Source organism: Cydia pomonella, chromosome 6, assembly GCF_033807575.1.
Source record: "Cydia pomonella isolate Wapato2018A chromosome 6, ilCydPomo1, whole genome shotgun sequence".
Lineage (NCBI taxonomy): Eukaryota > Metazoa > Arthropoda > Insecta > Lepidoptera > Tortricidae > Cydia > Cydia pomonella.
This window is the reverse complement of record NC_084708.1, coordinates 19,831,534-19,854,056: the sequence shown is the minus strand read 5'-3', so window position 1 is coordinate 19,854,056 and position 22,523 is coordinate 19,831,534. Positions and strand designations below refer to the sequence as shown.

Below are 22,523 nucleotides of genomic sequence, written 5' to 3'. Positions count from 1 at the left end.
GAAGCGACGTTATTGTTAAGAGGGATCATCTTACACGCTTCGGCCTGTAAGCCGAAACGTGTTTTATACCTATTTCTATCAGTCTTCAGTACCCGTACCATGAGTCACTCACAATGTCAAAACTGACTGTCGAGAACGTAATTTACTTTCTATACATCGCTCTTGCACCTATACGCGAGTATGAGCGAGATGCATAGAAAGTAAGTTACGTTCTCGGTAGCGTTTATGTCAGGGATGAATTGGTGGTAGCCACACAGGCGCCAAAGAATCACAAATCACAACGCCTTATTAGAATACGATTGGGAGTGACGCGTGTAACCTTTGCCTTATAGATGTAGTTTTCTTAATTATATTTTACCTTTCTAAAGGAGCAACCACATGATTTAGATTTAGATTTATTTCTTTCATAATATTAAATTACATTATAAATTATTTCAAGCTAATCTATATGAATAATCACATTACTCGTGTAGAAATCCCTATTAATATTTATACATTATTTTCAACAGGTAATTCGCCATAACAATGGACCGTATGTAGCTAAAATTTCAACAGCCTAGATGGGTGAACTTTCAAAGGTTGGATAGATTTCAGGCGTAAGGTTTCTTGTATGATATAGGAGGCAGACGAGCAAATGCATGTATCGCCACAGTACCAGATATTAAAGTCCTTCTAGGACGGAACTCTTAAGGATGTTGTACGAGGAATAAAACATTTGAGAAATGAAAGGTTTGGTAAATGAATCTTCCTAATGAATAACTTTGGGGAAGATGTGATGCCAAATGTCAGTAGACAGAGATGAACATTTTTTCAGATTCCCGTCGGGGTACAAGTCGTTGCCCCGTTGTAATCTGGCGCGAGCATTCTTTGCAATCCCCGTATTACTATGAACTACGCGAGCGCGAGTATGACCAATTTATGGGAACAACAGTGCAGTGTTAGTGTGTGCACTAGATACGTAATACATATTTGTCTTCAATGATTGTTACATGTTAATTTTAAGAATCATAGTTATAGCCATTTTATATGTAATGCCAATTTACATGTAGATCTATATACATAGTTAAATAAAATGCTTCATTTACAAACGGTTAATATGTTTTCTAGCCAGCCCTGATGTCAGTGTGGGTTTAAATTGGCTTGAAAGTCTTCTTTCTACTCGCTACTGCTATGCAGGGCTCTGTGAGTGGCAATGTCAACATTCTAGGTTATACGGCGGCGGGTAAAGGTTGCACCTAATGAAAATATATGAAAGTTCCCTAGGACTTTGTGAATTTTCCAGATTTTTCGTAGCAACACTGAACTCGTATTCAATTCGAAGTAGACAGCTGTTTGAAGTTTTGTGGACATGTTCTTAAATGATTGGTGTCTTCAATAGTAGATTGTTAACCAAGGGATGAAAGGCACTCATCTCTGCCGAGGCAGATTGGCGCTCGAACGTAGTGAGAGCACCGATAGTCCGAAGCTGAAATGATGCGTTTCACCCAAATTAAACACAGCTTTTCATTTCGAATACGAGGAAAGTAAAATACATGTGTTTTTTAAACAAGTATAATTTTTATAGCATTTCTTGAGGGTACTTTCAAGTAACCATTTAGGTTATAAAATCATTATTTATGGAATGGAGAATTAAATATCGGAGTGGAAATTGTATAACTAATCCATTTTAAGCCAAATTTCAATTACTTATAGTAAAAAAAAATTAAAAAATCGGACTTGGAAAGTAAAATGCTCTAGTGCAGAAACGAGATTTTTTAAAGATTTTATTGAGGATTTATTCGACGAAATTGAATTAATTACCTACCTTATTTTCAGTACTAAAAGTATGACCCTGATTAAAACCCGAAAGATATCTTTTTTCATATTAGGTAAGTGTATATATTGAAAAAGAATATAATAGTGATTGTATTCATATATTACATCATAATATTAATATGGCTAAATTGCAACCATTTCATCAGAATAAATCATTATTATCGTATGCATAAATACTTTTTTTATCATCAAATACAAGAAAAAGTGAGCGTCACCAAATTATGAAAAAAAGTTACAAGTTTTCTATAACATTCAGGAAATTATAAAGTCGTTTGCGGTCACCGTGTTTTTACTAAACGACCTTGTTAGATGCAATTAGGTTAATAGTTCTTAAAAAATATTTTTAAATACATACGTTTACATATCATTTTATGAGCAACTAGAACAACAGATGGAAAAATATTGCTCTCTTACTGCGTTCCGATCCGAATTACCTTCGCTGAAATGGGTATCCTTAATACTTACCTATCAGCTAATATTGTTTTTCCCGTCGCCCCAACTGGGAAAGGAGCGTGTTCCTCCCTGCAGGAGTTGACTACTATTTATTAGTAGCTATTCAAAAATACAATCTGTAATTAGCGTTATTGTTTTGCTCCACATTTGCTTCTCTTCTCTAGTCTTCCTTTCTCCTTTCCTTATTTCTGTAACTTTCTTTTCGTCTTCGGTGGTGACGTGGCCCTTTCGGCCGCGACATCAATCTTGTCATAATAAAGGCAGTCGCTGGTCACTATGTCGACCAAACTTTGTAGTCACGTTAAAAAAAAATTGTTTAGGATATTATTTCATCTAGCAACATTGTACGTCAAGGTTACACTCTGTCTGTTAGCGACGCGACCAGAAACTTAGATGACGCTAAGATTAGTTAAGTTGAAATACGATTAAGGCTGTATTCGAAATAAAGATTTTATCCGTTAGGTAGGGCTAATATATAATTAGATTGTTATTAGACATAAGAATTATGTAATCGTTCGTTATATCAGGTATTATTCGATATTTAGGTCACGCAAACCCTAAATCCCAATTCCTTATTCGAAGAGCGAGATGAACGAAGGAATAAGAAAATAAAGAAAACTTATTCATTGGTTCATAATTATAGCCAATCACACGCAAATAAAGACAAGGAAAGGTAAAAAACAGCGAGACAGAAAATCTCGATCGTGATTGGTCAGTCAATTTCCCGTACAGAATTCGATTACGCTCAGTTGTACTATGAGACGTACATATTTAGGTTATTATCGCAGTAATTACTTTAATTAGACTAATGAATGTTACATATAATCGTAGAGCGTGAATTGCTTAACACCCTAATATAGGTCATGTTATCGTAATCCTAGCTATTAGATAATAGCATGCCGTAAACCGTCGAGAAACGGGCTATTGTTCCGAGTGCGGACGAACAATAGGCTTTGTATTCGTGAAGTAAGCAAGTCGGACAGGTGTTATTGTTTTGTTTCACTGACCTAGAAACCGAGTTAGCGTGTTATGCAATATTTAAGTCAATAATTAGATATTTGTGAGAATTATAGTTATGTAAACGATAACGAGATAACACGATTTAACCCGAACAAAGCCGAATCAAGTAACCGACCAATCAGAGGGCTTGATTCAGAACGAATCGAAACGCGTCTTATCTCCTTATCGTAAGGGTGTTCCTTTTCTACGAAATTCGTATATAAGCGAGGAAGGAACGGAGAGAAATCGTAGTCAGTCGTCGAGTGATCCAGCAACCAGAAGCCTCAAGAAGAAACCAACCGGAAGAGAACCAGAAGCGGTTCAATCGCGTAGTAGGGATTGTAGGAGTATTTTTATACCTTTGTATCGCGTGTAATAAAAGTCAGTTTGTGCGAAACAGTAGTTTATTTAGCTATCTCCTCGCGCATCGTATTCGCTCCTCTTCACGCGGCGACGTAGAGGGCCGTGGTCGCGGTCTTGGCAGTAGGAGTGGTGGCGACAGCCCGGTGCCTTCTCCATTGAGCTATCGTCGGCTGATATAGCGCCGCGGGCTGCTATATTTTCCTGGTCCTTCGAACCGGATTAACTGTCAGCCCATCAAGACCGTCGAGATCAGCTTCTACTCTGCGTGAAGAACCCCATCGTTTCACATCGTCAAGATGCCGATAATTCGGACCAAGAAGGCTACGTCGGTACAGAGCGACGAAGACAGGCAGCGTTTCCTAGAAGAAGGCGCGGCGGCGGCCCAACATCGTGAGGTTGCCCGCGAACACGCTGAGAGGACTGAGGACGCCGACGCGGAGCGCCCTCCCCTCCCCCCTGGCGAGTCGGCCGACGCGGCAGCGGTCACCCATCGAGCTGCTAGCGCGGAACCGTTAGGCGCAGCGGCTACATTATCGATCGACGACGTCTACCAGAGGCCACCGAGGTCTCCCTCGCAAGATACGATGTTGCTATGGCGAAGGGACCTGAACAAACGCCTGCGACGTCTTGCGAGACCTACACCGATCCCGTTACGTCATTCGAAGACAGTGGTTAAAGACGTTACCACATCGCAACGACCGAAGGATACTCCAAAGGAGGCGAGCACTCCGGGTAGGCACACCCGTGCGCAGTCCGTGTGCTCACAAGCGAGTACCGTCATCGAGGCCAGACTCTCGCAAGCCGAGCTGGAGGCGAGCGAGCGGCTAGCGGAGATTCAGAAGAAGGAGCTGCAGTTAGAAGCCGAGTTAGTGAAGAAGAGGCTGGAAGCCCAGAAGCTGCAAATTCGTGCAGAAGCCAGTGAATCCGACGCGGCATCCGATAGGAGCGAAATCGGACCGCAACACCAGCGCATCCTGACATGGATCGACGAATCGCAGGACAAGACGCTAACCGAGCCCGTCAAGTCCAAGAAGAGGTTAGCCAACGAGCCCCCACCGGATTACGAGACTCCAAGGCGCTCCACGCGGGAAGAGAGGCATATTCGACGTCGCTCACCGAGCCGCGAGGACCGTCGGCGATCGTTATCGCCACCGATCGAGCCACGTACGCCGCACACGGAGCGTACACAGCTCACTCAGGAAGGAACCGTAGCGGAGTCTATGTTGCAGTTATTCGAGAAGATGCAAATGGCGGCTCGACCGGCACCGAAGGATATCTTCGAACTACCTCACTTCTACGGAGATGTGAGTGAGTGGCGAAGTTTCTACAACACGTACACCGAGACGTCGAGAAGATATAAGTTTACCGACTACGAGAACGTCGCTCGACTGCGTATGGCGCTACGCGGGGACGCGAAGACATGTGTGTCACACGTCCTATCGACCGCAACTCGTCCAGATATGATTATTCGAATACTGAAAAAGCAGTTTGGTCGGAGCGAAGTATTGCTAGACAGAGCAATCGAAGATTTGCGCAAGCTGCCAGCGTTGGGACCTACAGCGAACGATCTCAACAGCTTCGCAATCAAAATTATGAACATAGTGTCCACTATTATGGATATAGATCGGAGACACTACGCCGACAACCCGTTGCTGATTCGCGAAGTAACGGACCGGTTATCGCCCCATATTCGAAGCAGGTGGTGCGACTACGCACGCAATCATCGTGATACCGACGAACCCGAGATCCTGCAACTTGCTGACTTTCTGATGGAGGAAAGTGAACAAGAAATGGCGTTTTGTCATGCCCGCGCAGCCCCGAGGCGTGCGCAGGTACCGTCAGCAGCACCGAACGCGCGCGCGACCGGCACTCGTACGAATACATCCGCGCCGCGTTATCCGATTCCCGCTACCACACCCGGAGGTCGATACGCCACAGCACAGAAGGTGACGTATGCGACGCGTCAAGCCAGTACATCGAAGTCGACGTGCCTGTATTGCGGCGGCAATCATTCAACGCCGGAATGTCGCAAGCTAGCCGCACAAAGCATAGGCGCAAGATGGGAGTGGGCAAAGCTCAACCGTATATGCTATAGGTGCATGGACGCGAAGCACCTCAAAATACAGTGCAAGGCGAAAGGGTGCGGTGTGGCAGGCTGTCCGCACGTGCATCATCGTCTGCTCCACGCGGAGACGACGCAGGAGCTCCGTGATAATACCGCGATGGCGATGACTCATGCTACGCAACGAGCGGCCGTAGCGCGAGTTACTACAGCATCGATCGAGCCGACGGCGGCACAAGAGCCGCAATCTACGCAAGTTACGCCACGAGAGGACAACGAACCACGAGTCTACGTGTCATCGACCCCGAACTACAACGTGTTGTTGAAAGTGTTGCCTGTAACGGTAACAGGCCCGCAAGGAACAGCGCATATTTTCGCTTTTATCGACGACGGATCGACATTGTCGATGATCGATCAAGATGTTGCTGATGAGATAGGTGCAGTGGGTCAAGACGAGCCGTTATGTATTCGAGGAATAAGGAATCTCAAGCACACGTCGATAACACAGACTGTTAAGGCCACCGTGAGACCGGCGAAAGGAGGTACCGAACACGAGATTACCGTCAAGACCGTAGATGGCCTAGGAATCAGGTCACAGTCGCTCAATAAGGAGCAACTACTCAAATATAAACATCTGGCGGACTTAGGCGACGAATGCTACGTCGGAACAGGCGTACCACAGATGTTAATCGGAGGTGATTATAGTCACTTGATTACACCGACGGAAATCAGGCAGGGCGGCGAGAACGAGCCGTGCGCTATGAAAACACCACTAGGTTGGGCGTTTTTCGGTAGAATGCCACGCATCATTCGTACGAACGAGCAAACCGTGTTACACTGCCGTATGGGGAATGAAGATCTCAACGAGCAAGTGAAGAAACATTGGTCGATCGAGGCGTTAGGCGTAACGCAAAAGGAGAACGTGAGTCCGAGCGATCAACGAGCCATCGATATATTTAATAAAACCGTGAGAAAAGTTGGAAATCGCTACGAGGTTGGCCAGCTATGGGCGTCAGACGACGTGAAGCTACCACCGAGCTACGCTATGGCGCGTTCAAGATTACATAGCTTGGAAGCGAGAATGCGTCGCGACAAGGACTTCGCAGAGGACTACGAAGCCCAGATTCAGAAGTTGCTGAAAAAAGGATATGCCGAGCGTATTATGGAACCACCGCAAACCGATAAGACTTGGTTTTTGCCGCACTTTAGTGTTTTTAATTTGAATAAAGGCAAAGGAAGAGCCGTATTCGATTGTGCCGCGAAAAGTCAAGGAAATAGTCTGAACGACTATATTTTAGCGGGACCAGACCTGCTAAAAAGCCTACTGGGTATACTACTGAGGTTTCGCGAATGGAGCTTCGCAGTAGTAGCAGATATACAGGAGATGTTTCTGCAAATCCAGATTCGAGCCGAAGACCAGCAGAGCCAGCTATTCTTGTGGCGAGGTACGAGAAGAGACATGGAGCCACAAGTCTACAAACTAAACAGAGTTTGTTTCGGAAACGTATCGTCACCGTTTCTCGCGCATTCAGTGCGCAATCGTAACGCAACCGACAACGAGGACAAGTATCCAGAGGCGGTCTACGATATACACAATAATCATTACATGGATGATTATGTGGCGTCCTACAAGACTGAAGACGAGCTACTGAGAGTGTCATCGCAGGTACGAGACTCTCACGCCGAGGGAAACTTTCACCTACGAGGCTACGCGAGCAACAGCGAGCGACTGTTAGCGAGCATCGAGCCAGAGCTTCACGCACAAGAACCGACGCATCTAGGCGAGAAGCAACAGACCGTTCTAGGAATGACTTGGGATCCTAGCACCGATACTCTAGGATACAATACGAAGATGCTGCGCGTACCGGACGCAGTAAAGAATCACGAGCGACCACCGACGAAACGAGAGTTACTCAGCGCGATAATGTCAATTTACGACCCGATGGGACTTATCGCTCAATTCGTGATAAGCGCGAAGATAATATTTCAGCGAGTTTGGTCAAAAGGAACGGATTGGGACGCACCGCTACCATACCAAGAAGCTGAAGACTTTTTTCAGTGGCTGAATGCACTGAAACATGTAGCTACGCTACGCATACCGCGACAGTACGAGACACCGAGAGCTGCTACGAAATATACTCTGCATATTTTCACCGACGCGTCAACGGAAGCATATTGCGCTGCAGCATATTGGCGCATAGAAAACTCAGAGCAAGAGGTTCGAGTAAGTTTAGCAGCGGGCAAAAGCAGAGTTTGTCCACTGAAGGTGCTATCCGTACCGAAATTGGAGCTAACGGCGGCAGTCATCGGAGTACGGTTAGCAGAAACAATCTGCAACGAGCAACGATACGACATCGATGAAGTGATTTATTGGACGGATTCAAGAGTTCTACTAGGATGGATCAAAGACGACGCACGAAATTATAAGCCATTCGTATCACATCGATTAGCCGAGATCACCGAGAAATCGAATCGTCAAGCATGGAGATATGTACCGACCGATCTTAATCCGGCAGACCGTGCTACACGAGGCAAGCCTACAAGGAGGATCGACATACAGGATGATTGGTACAGAGGACCGCAGTTTCTCTACCTAGCCGAGGTGGAGTGGCCGAGCCGAGATATTACAGTAAGCCGCACCGAAGATCTTCCTGAAAGGAAGCTGAAAGTCAAGTCAGGAATCGTTTTATCGACTACGACATCGAAAATGGAGCCATCAAGCGTATTACCCGATATACGTCGCTTCAGTAATTACGATCGATTGATTAATTCTACAGCCTACGTGCTACTTTTCATCGATAAGCTGAAATCCAAGAATAGGGGACTACAGCTACAAGTGCAACACATTAAGCGAGCAGAGCATATGTGGATACAGAATAGTCAACGGAGAAGCTTTCCAGACGAAATACGTACTCTGCACATCGGACGCGAAATCGACAGGAAATCGAAGCTATATACGCTAGCACCAGAGTTATGCGACGACGGCGTGCTACGTATGAAAACGAGATTGGGCAACGCTCCAGTACTCTACACGTCACTACATCCGATAATACTGGACGGCAGAGACTCATTCACTCGATTGCTGATTCAGAGAGCCCACAGACGATCAGCGCACATACACAACGAAGCCGTGATAAATCAGTTACGTCAAGATTATTGGATTTTGCATCTACGACCGATAGTGAAAGCTGTAGCGAGAGACTGCGCACTTTGCAAGCTACGTCGAGCTTCACCGCGAGCGCAGCCCTTCGGAGACCTACCCCCCGAGCGACTACAGGCTTATCAACGACCGTTTACCTACACTGCGCAAGACTATCTAGGCCCCATGTACGTGACAATAGGCCGGCGAAGAGAAAAACGCTGGGTCTGTTTATACACATGCCTAGTCACCAGAGCCATCCATCTGGAGAGCGTGCATAGTTTGTCGACGGACAGCGCGCTACTCGCCCTACGACGATTCGCTGCGCGACGAGGATGGCCACACACGATGTACAGCGACAACGCGACATGCTTCAAGGCGGCATCAACGGAGCTACGAGAAGCATATAAGCAGTGGCTACCACAGCTACGTGCTTACGGTCTACATCATCGGATGGAATGGAAGTTCATCCCGCCTGGTAATCCCTCTGCAGGCGGAGCTTGGGAACGCATGGTGCGTACCGTGAAGACGGCAATGGCGTACACATTCCATACAAGAGCACCGCGAACAGAAGTCTTCGAAACACTATTAGCAGAGATCGAGAATATCGTTAATAGAAGACCTCTCACACACGTTAACGTCGACCCGCAATCCGAGGAAAGTCTTACACCGGCACACTTTCTACTATTGCACAACGCAAACCTACCTATGATCGGAGTCTACGAAGAGAACGACAAGAAGCAGTGGAAGGCTGCACAGGCGCTCGCAGATCACTTCTGGCGGCGCTGGACGAAAGAGTACTTCCCACTGTTAGCACCACGTAAATCGTCCGACGAGGGAGGACGACAGATCCAGCCGGGAGACGTGGTCATCATCGCTGAACCCAATGGACCTCGCAGTGTATGGCCCAAAGGAGTCGTCGAGGTCGTCTATCCAGGCCCCGATGGACGGGTCCGCTCCGCAGACGTCAGGACGAGGCACGGGACGCTACGCAGGCCGAGCTGCAGACTGGCGGTCATCGCGTCGCAACCCATGCACCAGGAGTCTTCGACTGCGGGGACAAAATGTTAGCGACGCGACCAGAAACTTAGATGACGCTAAGATTAGTTAAGTTGAAATACGATTAAGGCTGTATTCGAAATAAAGATTTTATCCGTTAGGTAGGGCTAATATATAATTAGATTGTTATTAGACATAAGAATTATGTAATCGTTCGTTATATCAGGTATTATTCGATATTTAGGTCACGCAAACCCTAAATCCCAATTCCTTATTCGAAGAGCGAGATGAACGAAGGAATAAGAAAATAAAGAAAACTTATTCATTGGTTCATAATTATAGCCAATCACACGCAAATAAAGACAAGGAAAGGTAAAAAACAGCGAGACAGAAAATCTCGATCGTGATTGGTCAGTCAATTTCCCGTACAGAATTCGATTACGCTCAGTTGTACTATGAGACGTACATATTTAGGTTATTATCGCAGTAATTACTTTAATTAGACTAATGAATGTTACATATAATCGTAGAGCGTGAATTGCTTAACACCCTAATATAGGTCATGTTATCGTAATCCTAGCTATTAGATAATAGCATGCCGTAAACCGTCGAGAAACGGGCTATTGTTCCGAGTGCGGACGAACAATAGGCTTTGTATTCGTGAAGTAAGCAAGTCGGACAGGTGTTATTGTTTTGTTTCACTGACCTAGAAACCGAGTTAGCGTGTTATGCAATATTTAAGTCAATAATTAGATATTTGTGAGAATTATAGTTATGTAAACGATAACGAGATAACACGATTTAACCCGAACAAAGCCGAATCAAGTAACCGACCAATCAGAGGGCTTGATTCAGAACGAATCGAAACGCGTCTTATCTCCTTATCGTAAGGGTGTTCCTTTTCTACGAAATTCGTATATAAGCGAGGAAGGAACGGAGAGAAATCGTAGTCAGTCGTCGAGTGATCCAGCAACCAGAAGCCTCAAGAAGAAACCAACCGGAAGAGAACCAGAAGCGGTTCAATCGCGTAGTAGGGATTGTAGGAGTATTTTTATACCTTTGTATCGCGTGTAATAAAAGTCAGTTTGTGCGAAACAGTAGTTTATTTAGCTATCTCCTCGCGCATCGTATTCGCTCCTCTTCACGCGGCGACGTAGAGGGCCGTGGTCGCGGTCTTGGCAGTAGGAGTGGTGGCGACAGCCCGGTGCCTTCTCCATTGAGCTATCGTCGGCTGATATAGCGCCGCGGGCTGCTATACTGTCATTCTACCGGATATCCGCCATTTGAAACTAAATTCTGTCATTTTACTTAGATTGAAGAAAATGCGACTTGACAATTACTAATCATGGCCGATGCAACGTGCCTTCACTTTAATTTATTTTAAAGTTAAAATATCAGATCCTTCGGACGTCCTGCATTATGTTGTAACTGGACAGTGGCAGACTTGGTTTGTGACAAAGAAGACAAGAAGATCATAGAAAATAGTTATTTGTGCAACAACACACATAAGATGCTATAACTTGTTTGTTTTTGTTTACCAACATGCAATAGTTTGTGCCAATAGAAAATAGATATTCATATCATAATTAGAATAAGTAAACTGAACTGGACTGTGTATCTCGGTGAGGACTTTCGTGGAGAAAAATGCATGTTTTATGTGTAAGTTAGTTTTAATAGAACCTTATGTACATTTTACTCTGTTTGTTCTCCTAATAAATAAAATAAAATAAAATAAAACAAGAGAGGAAGGTTGGTTTTTCTTGCGAGGGACTCAAAAACACGTGATGTAAAATAATTTTGCTCTCGTGGACACGTGTGACACATACAACTTTTCAGCTCAGTAGTGAGAACATATAAAAGGTAAAAAAAAAAACAATATCAAGTTAACCACATTTATTTAAATTCATGAATGAAAGGCATCATCATTATGACGAAAGCTTCTAGAAATATTCCTGTATTCATGGCCTTCACTAAATTAAAAAGCTAATACTTTGTCTCACTCCCTGGAGTGACGAAAGTAGGCTTGTTCGAGCTGCTGAGGTGAACAATAATGAGCGAGACTAAGTAATATGATGAAAATTCTCTTTGCAAAAATATTCTTATTAATTGACCGAAACGTTAGCGAACTTCTCCGTTTTGACGCGGGCAATCTGCTTTCGTATGTCTGGATCGCAATTCTCAACCGATTCTCGTGAAATTGAGTAAGCAGGTTCAGTACTTAAATATAATTTATCTCTCGTTTGTTTTTTTGGAAAATGATCAAAATGGTGGAAATTGGCATAAAGGTCTTAAGTGCATCTAGCGTCTATGGCACTTAAGGCCATTGCGAGTATAAAGAAGTATTTTTTTGTTTTTACATTTTTTACACTTATGAATCTTAAGGTAAGGTCCACAGCTCACAGAGTCACTTTTAGTTATAAAACACCTTCGTCAATGAATGCCCAGATTCTGCTTGAAATCATGGAAAATCTGAAAATAATTTTACAAAGCAAGCTGTTCAAGTAAAAGCCGAGGTAATGATTCGATTAAAATTGTAAAGCCGCCCTACGCCTTCCCACCTGTCAATTATAAGCAGTATTCTAAAGGCCCCGTCACAATACCGAACGATCATTAGGGGAATCAATCTTTGTCAGAGGACAATCGGCCGTGTTTAGAATGTTCCTGAACATCGAACACCGGGATAATGAGTCCATCGGTTGTTTTTGTTTCTCATTGGTGTTTCGGTAATTTTACAGATATTACGCCTTTGAATTTTGAAGGTAAGGGTTCAATGGCAGCGAAGGAATGGAACACTTCTGAGTCAGACCAAGTAGAAAGGGCCACAAATTATAGTACATAGGTGATAGGACGCGTACATGTCGTTAAGGGAAAATGACATTAGTGCCACATAGTAAATAATAGCGTTAAGGGCCGCATTGAGGTACATCTTCCTGATAACAACACTTCGAACGATCGTGTTTTGTTGCCGAAAGATTAATTCCAAGATTATCTGGAGCGTGCCAACCTATCCAGTCATCTCATTTAGCATACAGCGTTGATCGACCACAGACAATTAATTGAGCGCCTAAGCCGCGAGAGAGTCGCGTCGGCACGCGCGCCTCCGCGTATCCGAAACTTGATGCCGCTACGTGATCTTTGGTTGTAAGAGTATTGAACGCAACCACCGACGTGTTTATCTACCAACTGTTTTCACGTTTAAGAACAACAACGGTACTACAATTATTCAAATGTCAACCTCCGTCAAGCAGGGTCAACCGCTGCGCTGGTCAGATTATTCAAATGGAAAGAAACTTTAAACATCATGACAAATTTCCTATCATAACCCTTGTTACTCATATAATCGAGACCCAACATCACAGAAAATAGCAAGCAACATCACAGAAAAAGATCTTTTTATAAACAGGCCGGAAATACTTTGTTCGTTCTTGTGTAAAAGACGCGTAAATAATTTTTTATTTACAAAAACTTAGAGTGTCAGCATAATAAAACTGCCTAGTTTGTTACTAATTGAAATAGGGCGAGCAAGGTTTAATTACTCCAAAAGCCTTATTTCTTGATAAATTTTACGAAAACATTGCTAATTGGTTAATAAGATTCTTGTTTTTGAGTAGAATATTTATTCTGTAAGTGTTATTGATGATTTTCATTAAGCGTAAAAATTGTTTCAAAGAGGGCTTTTGATAAGCGCGAGACTTTTGTTTAATATTCTACGAAACGAATTTATTAAGAGAACGATAGCATAAGCTTGGTTGTGTCGTATTGTGTGCGTGTCGAATACTCCCTAAATCTTAATTGCCTCAAGCATAAATTAAACAACGAACGTTGTATACAACGTTCGTTTTAATTTATTTTTCTACATCCTAACATAACATGTGCCGTTGTGTTACATAAGTAGCTCGAAAACTTGAAAAAGTGTAACCTCGATCATTGTCTCTGTGTACACAAATCAGTGATATTTAAATTTATATCAGTTCTGTTTATACATTACCGCACGGACGACTTTTTTACCTGTATTTCCACACAATTCCGAAATCCTATAACATCACCAGATATTTCATTTATGATTTACCTGCTGGGCGTCCCTCTGTCCAAAGTGACCGATGTAGTTAGGAAAGACGGTGAAGTTGTAGGAGACGCGGTGTTGCTGGCAGAAGCTGACGATGACGGGGAGGCACACGCCGGGCGCCGGGTTCCGGGAGCCCGGTGGATCCGTGGGCGCGGGGAACGTCACCACAGAGCTGCGGTTCACCACTTGCGACACATACTGGAAAGAAGAGATCTTGTTAGATATACGGGGTTTTTGAACGCCTCGTTTACTAAATTTACTAATTTTACAAATTGATCCCAAGTTAGAACGTATTAATACTATCAAAATACCTACTTTTGGAATATTTGTAAATCTACAGCATTTCTAAGAATACTTAAACTTAAAAAGGACACCCCAAATACCAACCTAATGCCCAAAAAGGAAATCTCTTCTAAATAAATCCGTGCCAAAAACTAGTACGACGAAACCTTAATGGAGCTAAAAATGTACGCAGAATTAATTTAAATAGCCCCGGGCCTGCGGCAGGCTAAACTCGGCACGGACATTCCGGCGTAAGAATGGCCGTCCCTAAGCAAAAAATTTGTCAGATATGCGGTAATTAAGGGGCCCTAGGTGCCTTTTTAAGCGCGTCTTATTATTAAGGATTTAGGCAACATGTATGTAATCTACTTAAGTATTTAGGTACTCGTGTTTTTTACACGACGAGACCGGCTGTTACCGTTTTTAGGGTCTGTACCCAAAGCGTTACAAACGAAATCCCTCAATAACAGAGAGGAAAATAGACGAACAAACGAAGTGGTTCGCGGTTATATCCCTATAAATCCTGTAATGTAGACGTGCACACACGGAGAGAGAAGACGGTATCCCACTCAGCATAATGCGGCAAGCACTGGTTTTCAATTATCCGCTTTCCTGCTCAGTAGTCCACTTGACTATAAAACGATTTCCCTTTTTTAATCTGTTCACTACGTGACAGTCAACTGAGGTTCTATTTTACTTCCATTCACTTTCACAAGGGTCGATTGGCATTGTATTGGATGGTTAGATTTGACAAATCTGCGCGTCATCGTGGATGACTCGAACTACATATATTTATCAAGTGTTAATACAAATTTGGTTTTTAAATTGTTAACACTGTTTCTAGTGATTGCCAATTCGACCGTTGGCGGTATATTTGCAGTCAGTACGTTCTATCGTTTTACAATAAAAAGACTTACTTCAGAACAACGCTTGCAAATTGTGCAAATTTTGAAAATCATGGTCCAATTCGCCAATTACCGTGCGCCAAGTCCATTTTCGTGTAATGGACCTGTGAATGGCTTACACGATCATGTGATCTCACACGTTTGGATTACTTCCTTTGGGGTTATGTGAAGTCACGCGTCTACGCAGATAAACCACAGACGTTGGACCACTTGGAAGCCAACGTTCGCCGAGTTATTGCGGATTTACGACCCCAGTTGCTCAAAAACTGGTAGAAAAATTGGACTTCTCGATTACGCTTCATTCGAGGCAGTCGTGGCGCCCATATACCCGAAATAATCTTTAAGCACTAATGACATAATATATTTTCAAAAAACAAATACCATGACAATCAAATCTATTTTTAAGTGTTATTTTATTTCAAATAAAAGATATTTTTTATAAACTCAATGTTTAATAGCCCGACTTTTCAGACTTCTAAAGTGCTCAACAATTTTATGGGTAGGTATATTATCATCTGCTACATTAAATTTTTAAGAACATAAACAACGCAATTTTCTCCGACTATAGAACCATGCGCCGGCCGGTGATTGATCAGTCTACGGGCAAAGGTGATGTCGATTCGATACTGTATACGCGGTAATCCGATGTGGTGTGTTAGGCAGATCATGCGGCCTTGGCACTTCTGTAATGAAACCTTTTATAGATCATTTTACAAGATTTTATTTAACTTACACTGTTAGTATTGTATCTATGTTATTGCTTTCCCATTTCCGATTGAGCTGAAATTTTGCATACATATGTAAATCAGATGACAATGCAATATTATGATGACATAGGCAGAGCTGATCTGGGAGAGAGGAGGTGCTTGTGGGAACTCTGTGATAAAACAACGCAAACTAATTGTGTTTGGAGTTAGAATTATCTCGTTGAGTATTAGTTGCCCGTGGAAAGAAAAGTACAGTGAGCGATAACAGCTTGTGACAAAAATGATATTTTTACCAAGAACGTATTATTTCTTCAACTAAAAACTTTCCTTCAGCTCTAGGCCAGTCCTGTCTAGGGCAATTTGTCTGCTGGCAACGAACATGTCGATAGTGGCGCGCTAATCCAATGAGCGCCACCGGTGGTAATGCGGCCTTGGTACCTACTCGTGTAATGAAAAATTTTGTAGGTAGTTTTTTTTTCTTCGGCCGTAATTTAAAAACAGTAACAATCATTTTCTTCAGTTCTAGGATTGTGCGTCACACAATTAGTATTAGTGCGAGCGAGACGACTGCACTAATTACAGCTAACTGATTATGATTCCAATATCATCCTAATATCGGTTTGATGTTGGTTTGATGTCAGTGCACGTTCAAATTGACCTGTTAGGGTCCAAACAATGGGCATGTCGATAGTGACGTGCCCATTGATACGGATACGATAAACGTCTCCGGTGGTAATACGGCCTTGATACTCGTTTTGCTAGGTACGCTTGCTTTTTTTAGGTTCTGCTTCATGATTAATTATTAACATTATATTATAACATTAACCATTACAAATTGAACAGTAAACCTTAACGGACGGTTATAGTTTACGGTTCAATTTGTAATGGCTAATGGTCAATTCTAATTAACGTTCGGCCAACACTGCTTAATAGTAACTTTTGAATACATCTCAATACCTACCAACCTATAAGGTATAGGTATCAACGAAAGCTATGAGACAATATTTTTCATAATACCTATAATACAAATACACAAACAACGGAAGAACAGCGATGCTGAGTTATGACCCTTTTATGGCATTTTGTTAATGTAAATGTTATACATTCTACCTATTGTCAATATGTTTTTGCCATCCGTGTTTGTTTTGTCATAAATAAATGTATTTTCTTATTCTTTCTTTCTTTTCTTTTCTTTAAAAAATACCTATTTACTAAATGTCTTCGTTACGATTTCATTTACCTTAAAAGACCTTGCGCCTACTTAATCTTTCTGGTTTAGCCCTCTGGTTGACTAGTAGAGAATGCCTTAAGGCACTAAGTCCACCATTTGCATTATCATGTTTTGTGCAATATAGATTAAATCAATAAATATGAATGCAGAAACCTAGTTGTATTTCCCCAAATCTTCTAAAATGTAGTTTTTCTTTCGTAATTGTCGTGGGGACGTATGTCAATTGCGAATAACTCGTCAAAACTATCGTGAGAATAATCTTGAAGAAAAAGCCCAGCGAAAACAACCCAAAGACGAGAAAGTACCTATCTAAATCAAACATAAGTTAATAAAATAATCTACTTCATTTGGCATAACATCATCCCTATTATCTTCGTAATCTAAAAAGATGTATGTTATATAAAAGTCGTATGTGTACGTTTTAAATTAGCACGGTAATATTGAAAAAAGGTTGTCATATTCATTCCAAATTTTACTGAAGTTATCTGTTTACTTACACGTGAGAAGTGATCCCACTGTCCTTGGAATGATCAGAATTACTTCTGCACCACTTCACGGCAATCTAACGTAAAATGCATGCAAGTTCTTGCTAGCCTACGCCCCGCTTTACTTATCCGAAAATCTACAGAAGTCGACAGTGTCAGGCGGTCACTTACAGCAAACTTAAAACTTAAAGCGCTGCTGATCGCACAGGCATGCTACAGCGTTGACGAGCTTCTTCGTGGAGTTCATAACTAACGCGTAAAAAATAGTGTCACCTTTAATACTTGATTAATTATACATATAAGGTTTAGTTGTAAATGTTATAATTTGTAATTATTATTATTATTTGTCTGTCTTACCATATCTCGGGACCATGGGGTCCCGGACCTTTGGGAGGCATGCGTGGGGCCGAAGCCAACAGCGCAGAGGCCCTTTAAGACAAATTAATCTAAAAGCAAGGGATACACGTGGCGGATACCATCCCCGAGCGCACAACATGATACATCCGGAGATGGTCCCCGCCAGGTGCAAAGACTATTGCAGTGCAGCACTTTTGTGCTGCGATGGGATCTAAGGTCATAAGGCTATTGATTTGAAAGTTGGATGGACTGGATAATGAGCTATGGGAGGAGACTAACGGACACCTGCCGTGACAATCAGTCTCGGAATTGTTTAAGACAGGTGGTGACTCGCCAACTCATTGAGTGGGCCCCACAACGGCCGCACGCACAGTGCGACAATAGGGCAACACTTTGGAGCGGCTGTGAGGTTGTCGAGAGGTGAGTCTGCGGCAGCCAGATCCCGGTAATCCGTTCAGCAGGCCGCCGGCGTTATGACATTTTACACTTCCAACCTGGAGCATAGGTCCCGCTCTTGCGACTCCACTCTGGCCGGCCGGTGAAGGCAAGCGCAGAGGCGAGGGCCAAATAAAAGGACCCTCTGGAATAGGGGTCCGCGGTGTCGCCACTCACCGTCAGCTCGCCACAAGCTGCCCCCGCGGGTTTATTATTATTATTATTATTTATTTTAATCATATTATGTAAATATTTAATGTAATCCTGACTTGTAAAACAACGATTTTACCAATAAATAAAATCAATCAATCAATCAAGTCATTATTTGATTTGGTGTAAATCGCATGTCTCTCGCGTTTTTCGCCACTAAACGAAGTTGGGTCCTTACCGTGTTTTATACTTATAAGAAGTAAATAAAAAAATATGAATAACGCCGTTTTCCATTTAATTTGTCATTACCATGTATTAACGTCACACGAAGCACATAAAATGTCATCACTATAACCATTGTGAGGTCCATATCTTCGCAGATAAGTTTTACAGAAAGGGACCAAAACATTTTTCAAAATCCTTGCATCCTAAACATTCGATTATAGTCAAACAAATACCTGAAATAAACATTTTTTTCATTTTTACCGTGAACCTGTCAATTTACACCAAATCAAATAATGACCCAGGTGTCATTGTCAGCGTAATGAAATAGGCGCCTGGTGTCCTAGCCAAGGTGACAATCGTATGTCAACAAATGCCAATAGAAAAATAAAAATGTAACGGGATGACAGATGAAACGAAAACTGACGTGATCATTTCCGTAGGTACTTACGTTATTCAGGTTTCGTTTGGCATTTTCTAGAAACGATTGTCACTTACCTAGCTAGTAGCTATACCGCTAGCCCCTGGTATTTTGACCAATTTTTTATTATACAATCTTTAAATCTGGAATCCGCTGGTTCTGCTTTGGAATTACTAGATATATACTGGGGTTTCCTGTAACACGAGCAAATATTTAAACCTAATATCGTACTCCTCAAACGACATATCTTTTGATTATCAACTTGTAAAAATTATAACATCTTTAGATTTTGTCTATTTCATACAAATTGAATCTTAATTGAATATTATTTTCAATGTACTTTGTCATCAGTGTGTTTGACGTTGCTTGTCACACTTTAAACATAACAAAATTCGTAATACAATGCGTCTTAGAATAAACTTTAAAGTGTAATAAAAATCAAAACATAAGTTATATTCGAAAGTTGCTGAACAAATGTTGGCCAGTTTGAGGAGTACAGTCTACAGTTTAATTTATTGCTCCTGTAACTACAGTCATTTGCAATGACAGAGGTAGATATTCTCAAAAAACTAATAGTAACATCATATGGAAATATTCTACAATGTTTCTATCATTGAACCTACCTACATACTATAAAACTATTTATTTACCTACTCTTTTCTTATCCATTACAGCATAGTATGATAAAATAAAGAAGACTAAAATAAAGTTTTCCACAATCATGTTTACTCTTTGGGACATTTTCGCTTCACAAGTCAAGCGGGTACGGCGAAACATCGGCCTTTGAAATAAAGGTCGAACGTATATTGACTCGTTCGGTCGGGGCATGACCACCTCCCAAAGACTCCACTATAAGTTTGCTAAGACTTGTAAAGCCCGACCAGAAATATATGATCATTGTCAAGAGGGCGCTGTTATTCTCATGTATGTATGTATGTATAGGGTGACAGTTCAGTTAAGTATGAAAAGTTTAGTTCCAATGAAATTCCGCAATATGGCGCGTGATCATATATTACTGGTCAGGTTGTAATCACCACACGTGCAATTTTACTTGTAAAATATTACACTGCAAGCTGCACCGCTTAGTGGTTTCCTAAGATATCATTGTACGTATAAACATAAATATAGGTTATTCATCCATTAACTCTTTCTATTTATTTTCATGAGTGCAGTATATTGGTGGTCGTATTTGCATATGTGATAGTGTGATAATGACAGTATCTGGACGTTAAAGGGACTACTTGTTTAAGTATGGTGTGCGAAACTCATCAGCATGAGACTGCTGCAGGGCCTCAATGCAGTACATACACCACATTATGTTATATTACCCGAAATTGAAATTTGTCGGAGATCTTTACTCACCTGATATAAACGCTGCCCAATCAATGAAAAGAATTTAGACATTATATTATAATCGATTATTAAGCAACTCTGTAAATAAACTTATCAGTCACGTGGACAGGACATCCTTGATACAGCCATATCCATAATACCCCAGCAGGTTGTAAAAATAGACGAAACTAAAATAAACAGTTCAACCCTCATGCTTTGGAAGTGCATATGTGTGGTGAAAACCAGTTGTGTTATTCGCTCCGTGTAGTACATAAGTGATCTGGGGATCGGGATTCCTATATCAGCAGTATTACACTACAAAAATGACGTATGTGCATGAATTATCCATTTGACATAAGACGTTTTAGCAAAGCTGTAGCTATTGTAAGCATGGGTTTACTTGTTACGGTTGATTTTTAATCTCTTCGTGTGCCCTCAAAGTAACAAGATTCTTATCCGATTAGCTTTCATTTCGCGGACATGAGGATAACTTAGTAGATAAAAGATATTAGGAAACCCTATCGGTGGCAGCATGGTTCCATTTTTATCACTTGTCACTATGCCCGTCACTTTCGAGCTTATATACTTGTTAGAACGTGACAGGTATGGTGACAAATGATAAAGAGCCGACCATCTTAGCCCTACAGCAGCGGTATCATGGTCGCATTTTTATCACTTGTCATGTCATGCGTCACTTTCGGACTTACAATACTTGCTAGAACGTGACAGGCCTGGTGACAGATGATTAATAACCGACCACCTTAGCCCTACTGTATAGCTAAGATGAAACTATTGAAAAATAATGTAAAAATACAAAAAATAATTGAAAGAAAAAAATCGAAGTTATGTGGAATTCTGACTGGACTAAGAAAAACACGGGCTCCTACAGTACAACCCTGTTTATCATTTTGTATTCTATAATGTACCCTAAAACTTAATATTTGTAATTTGGGCGAAGTTTGGCTTGACAGGCGAGATTAGGGTTAATCTCGCCAGATTAAAAATATTAAATTTTCTACTAAAATTGGTATCAACCGTGACATATCGCGTGTGCCAAATGGCTAAACTGTACATCAATTTGCGGTGTTTTTATGTGTACACCTTATACTAGTACGCGTTTGTGTTAATTCTCATTTAGTATGGGATTTAGAAACAGCGCGCCAAGCGGGACGTTTTGGGAACTCAAAATCCCATACAAAATGAGACTTAACACAAACGCGTACGTCACGTCACGCTATCGAATAAATTTACACTAGGGGTACAGAATGCTCCAATTATGTATGTACTAGTACGAGATTTAAATTGTCTTATTACTTCTTAGTAGGTAATATCTCTATTAATTATCCCTACTTTCCCGTAGTGAAATATTTAAAATCACCTTCAGTTCTATACCTATATTACAATATATGCATCGCGGGTAAAATTAATTGATAGGCCGATGACATAAAGCCGAGGCCATTCGACCAACCCACGCACCTCTAATACCCATCACGCGTCCGAAACTTTACGGCCGATATTTGCAGGTACGTATTTAGTACGCATATATTGCGGAGAGTTTTAATTTTAACCAGTCTATTCACATTATTTTTACTATTATTGTTTTGTATCCAATGATGAGAAAATATACATAATATGCAATATGCATATATTTTCCTAATAAATCATCCAAAAGATCGACGCTTTGAAACGGCTTCCTAGCATAGACCTTGCCTATGAAACAGGAGATCCCGGGTTCGAATCCCAGTGTTATAGGAGGCAAACGAGCAGACGGATCACCTGATGGTAAGCGATCACCGCCGCCCATGGACACGTGCAACACCAGAGGGGTTGTAAGTGCATTGCCGGCTTTTAAGACGAGAGTACGCTCTTCCCTTGAAGTTTTTGGCAAAAAAATTGTTAAAATTTTTGATACATCTAATCTAATCTAAAAACCCCAAATACAATCTGCGTTGTTTTATCATAGAGTCGTATCGTACGAGTAGGTCACCTCCTACGACCATAATCAGATCAGCTCGATGGTACCATAATCTTGCATTGTCAACCGACTTACATATGTATGTAAAACTTCAACCCAATCGGAAACCGGGAAGTGGTTCAAAT

At 41.9% G+C, this 22,523-nt stretch overlaps 1 protein-coding gene across 1 annotated transcript in view; it reads right to left on the bottom strand.

Annotated features, from left to right (window-relative positions):
* The window catches only part of LOC133519226 (atrial natriuretic peptide-converting enzyme), a 186,848-nt gene that overhangs the window by 72,592 nt on the left and 91,733 nt on the right, over positions 1–22,523 (bottom strand). Inside the window, exon 7 of the mRNA XM_061853215.1 lies at positions 13,900–14,094. Within this exon, the coding sequence (XP_061709199.1) occupies positions 13,900–14,094 (195 nt within the window). The remainder of the gene's footprint in view (positions 1–13,899; positions 14,095–22,523) is intronic.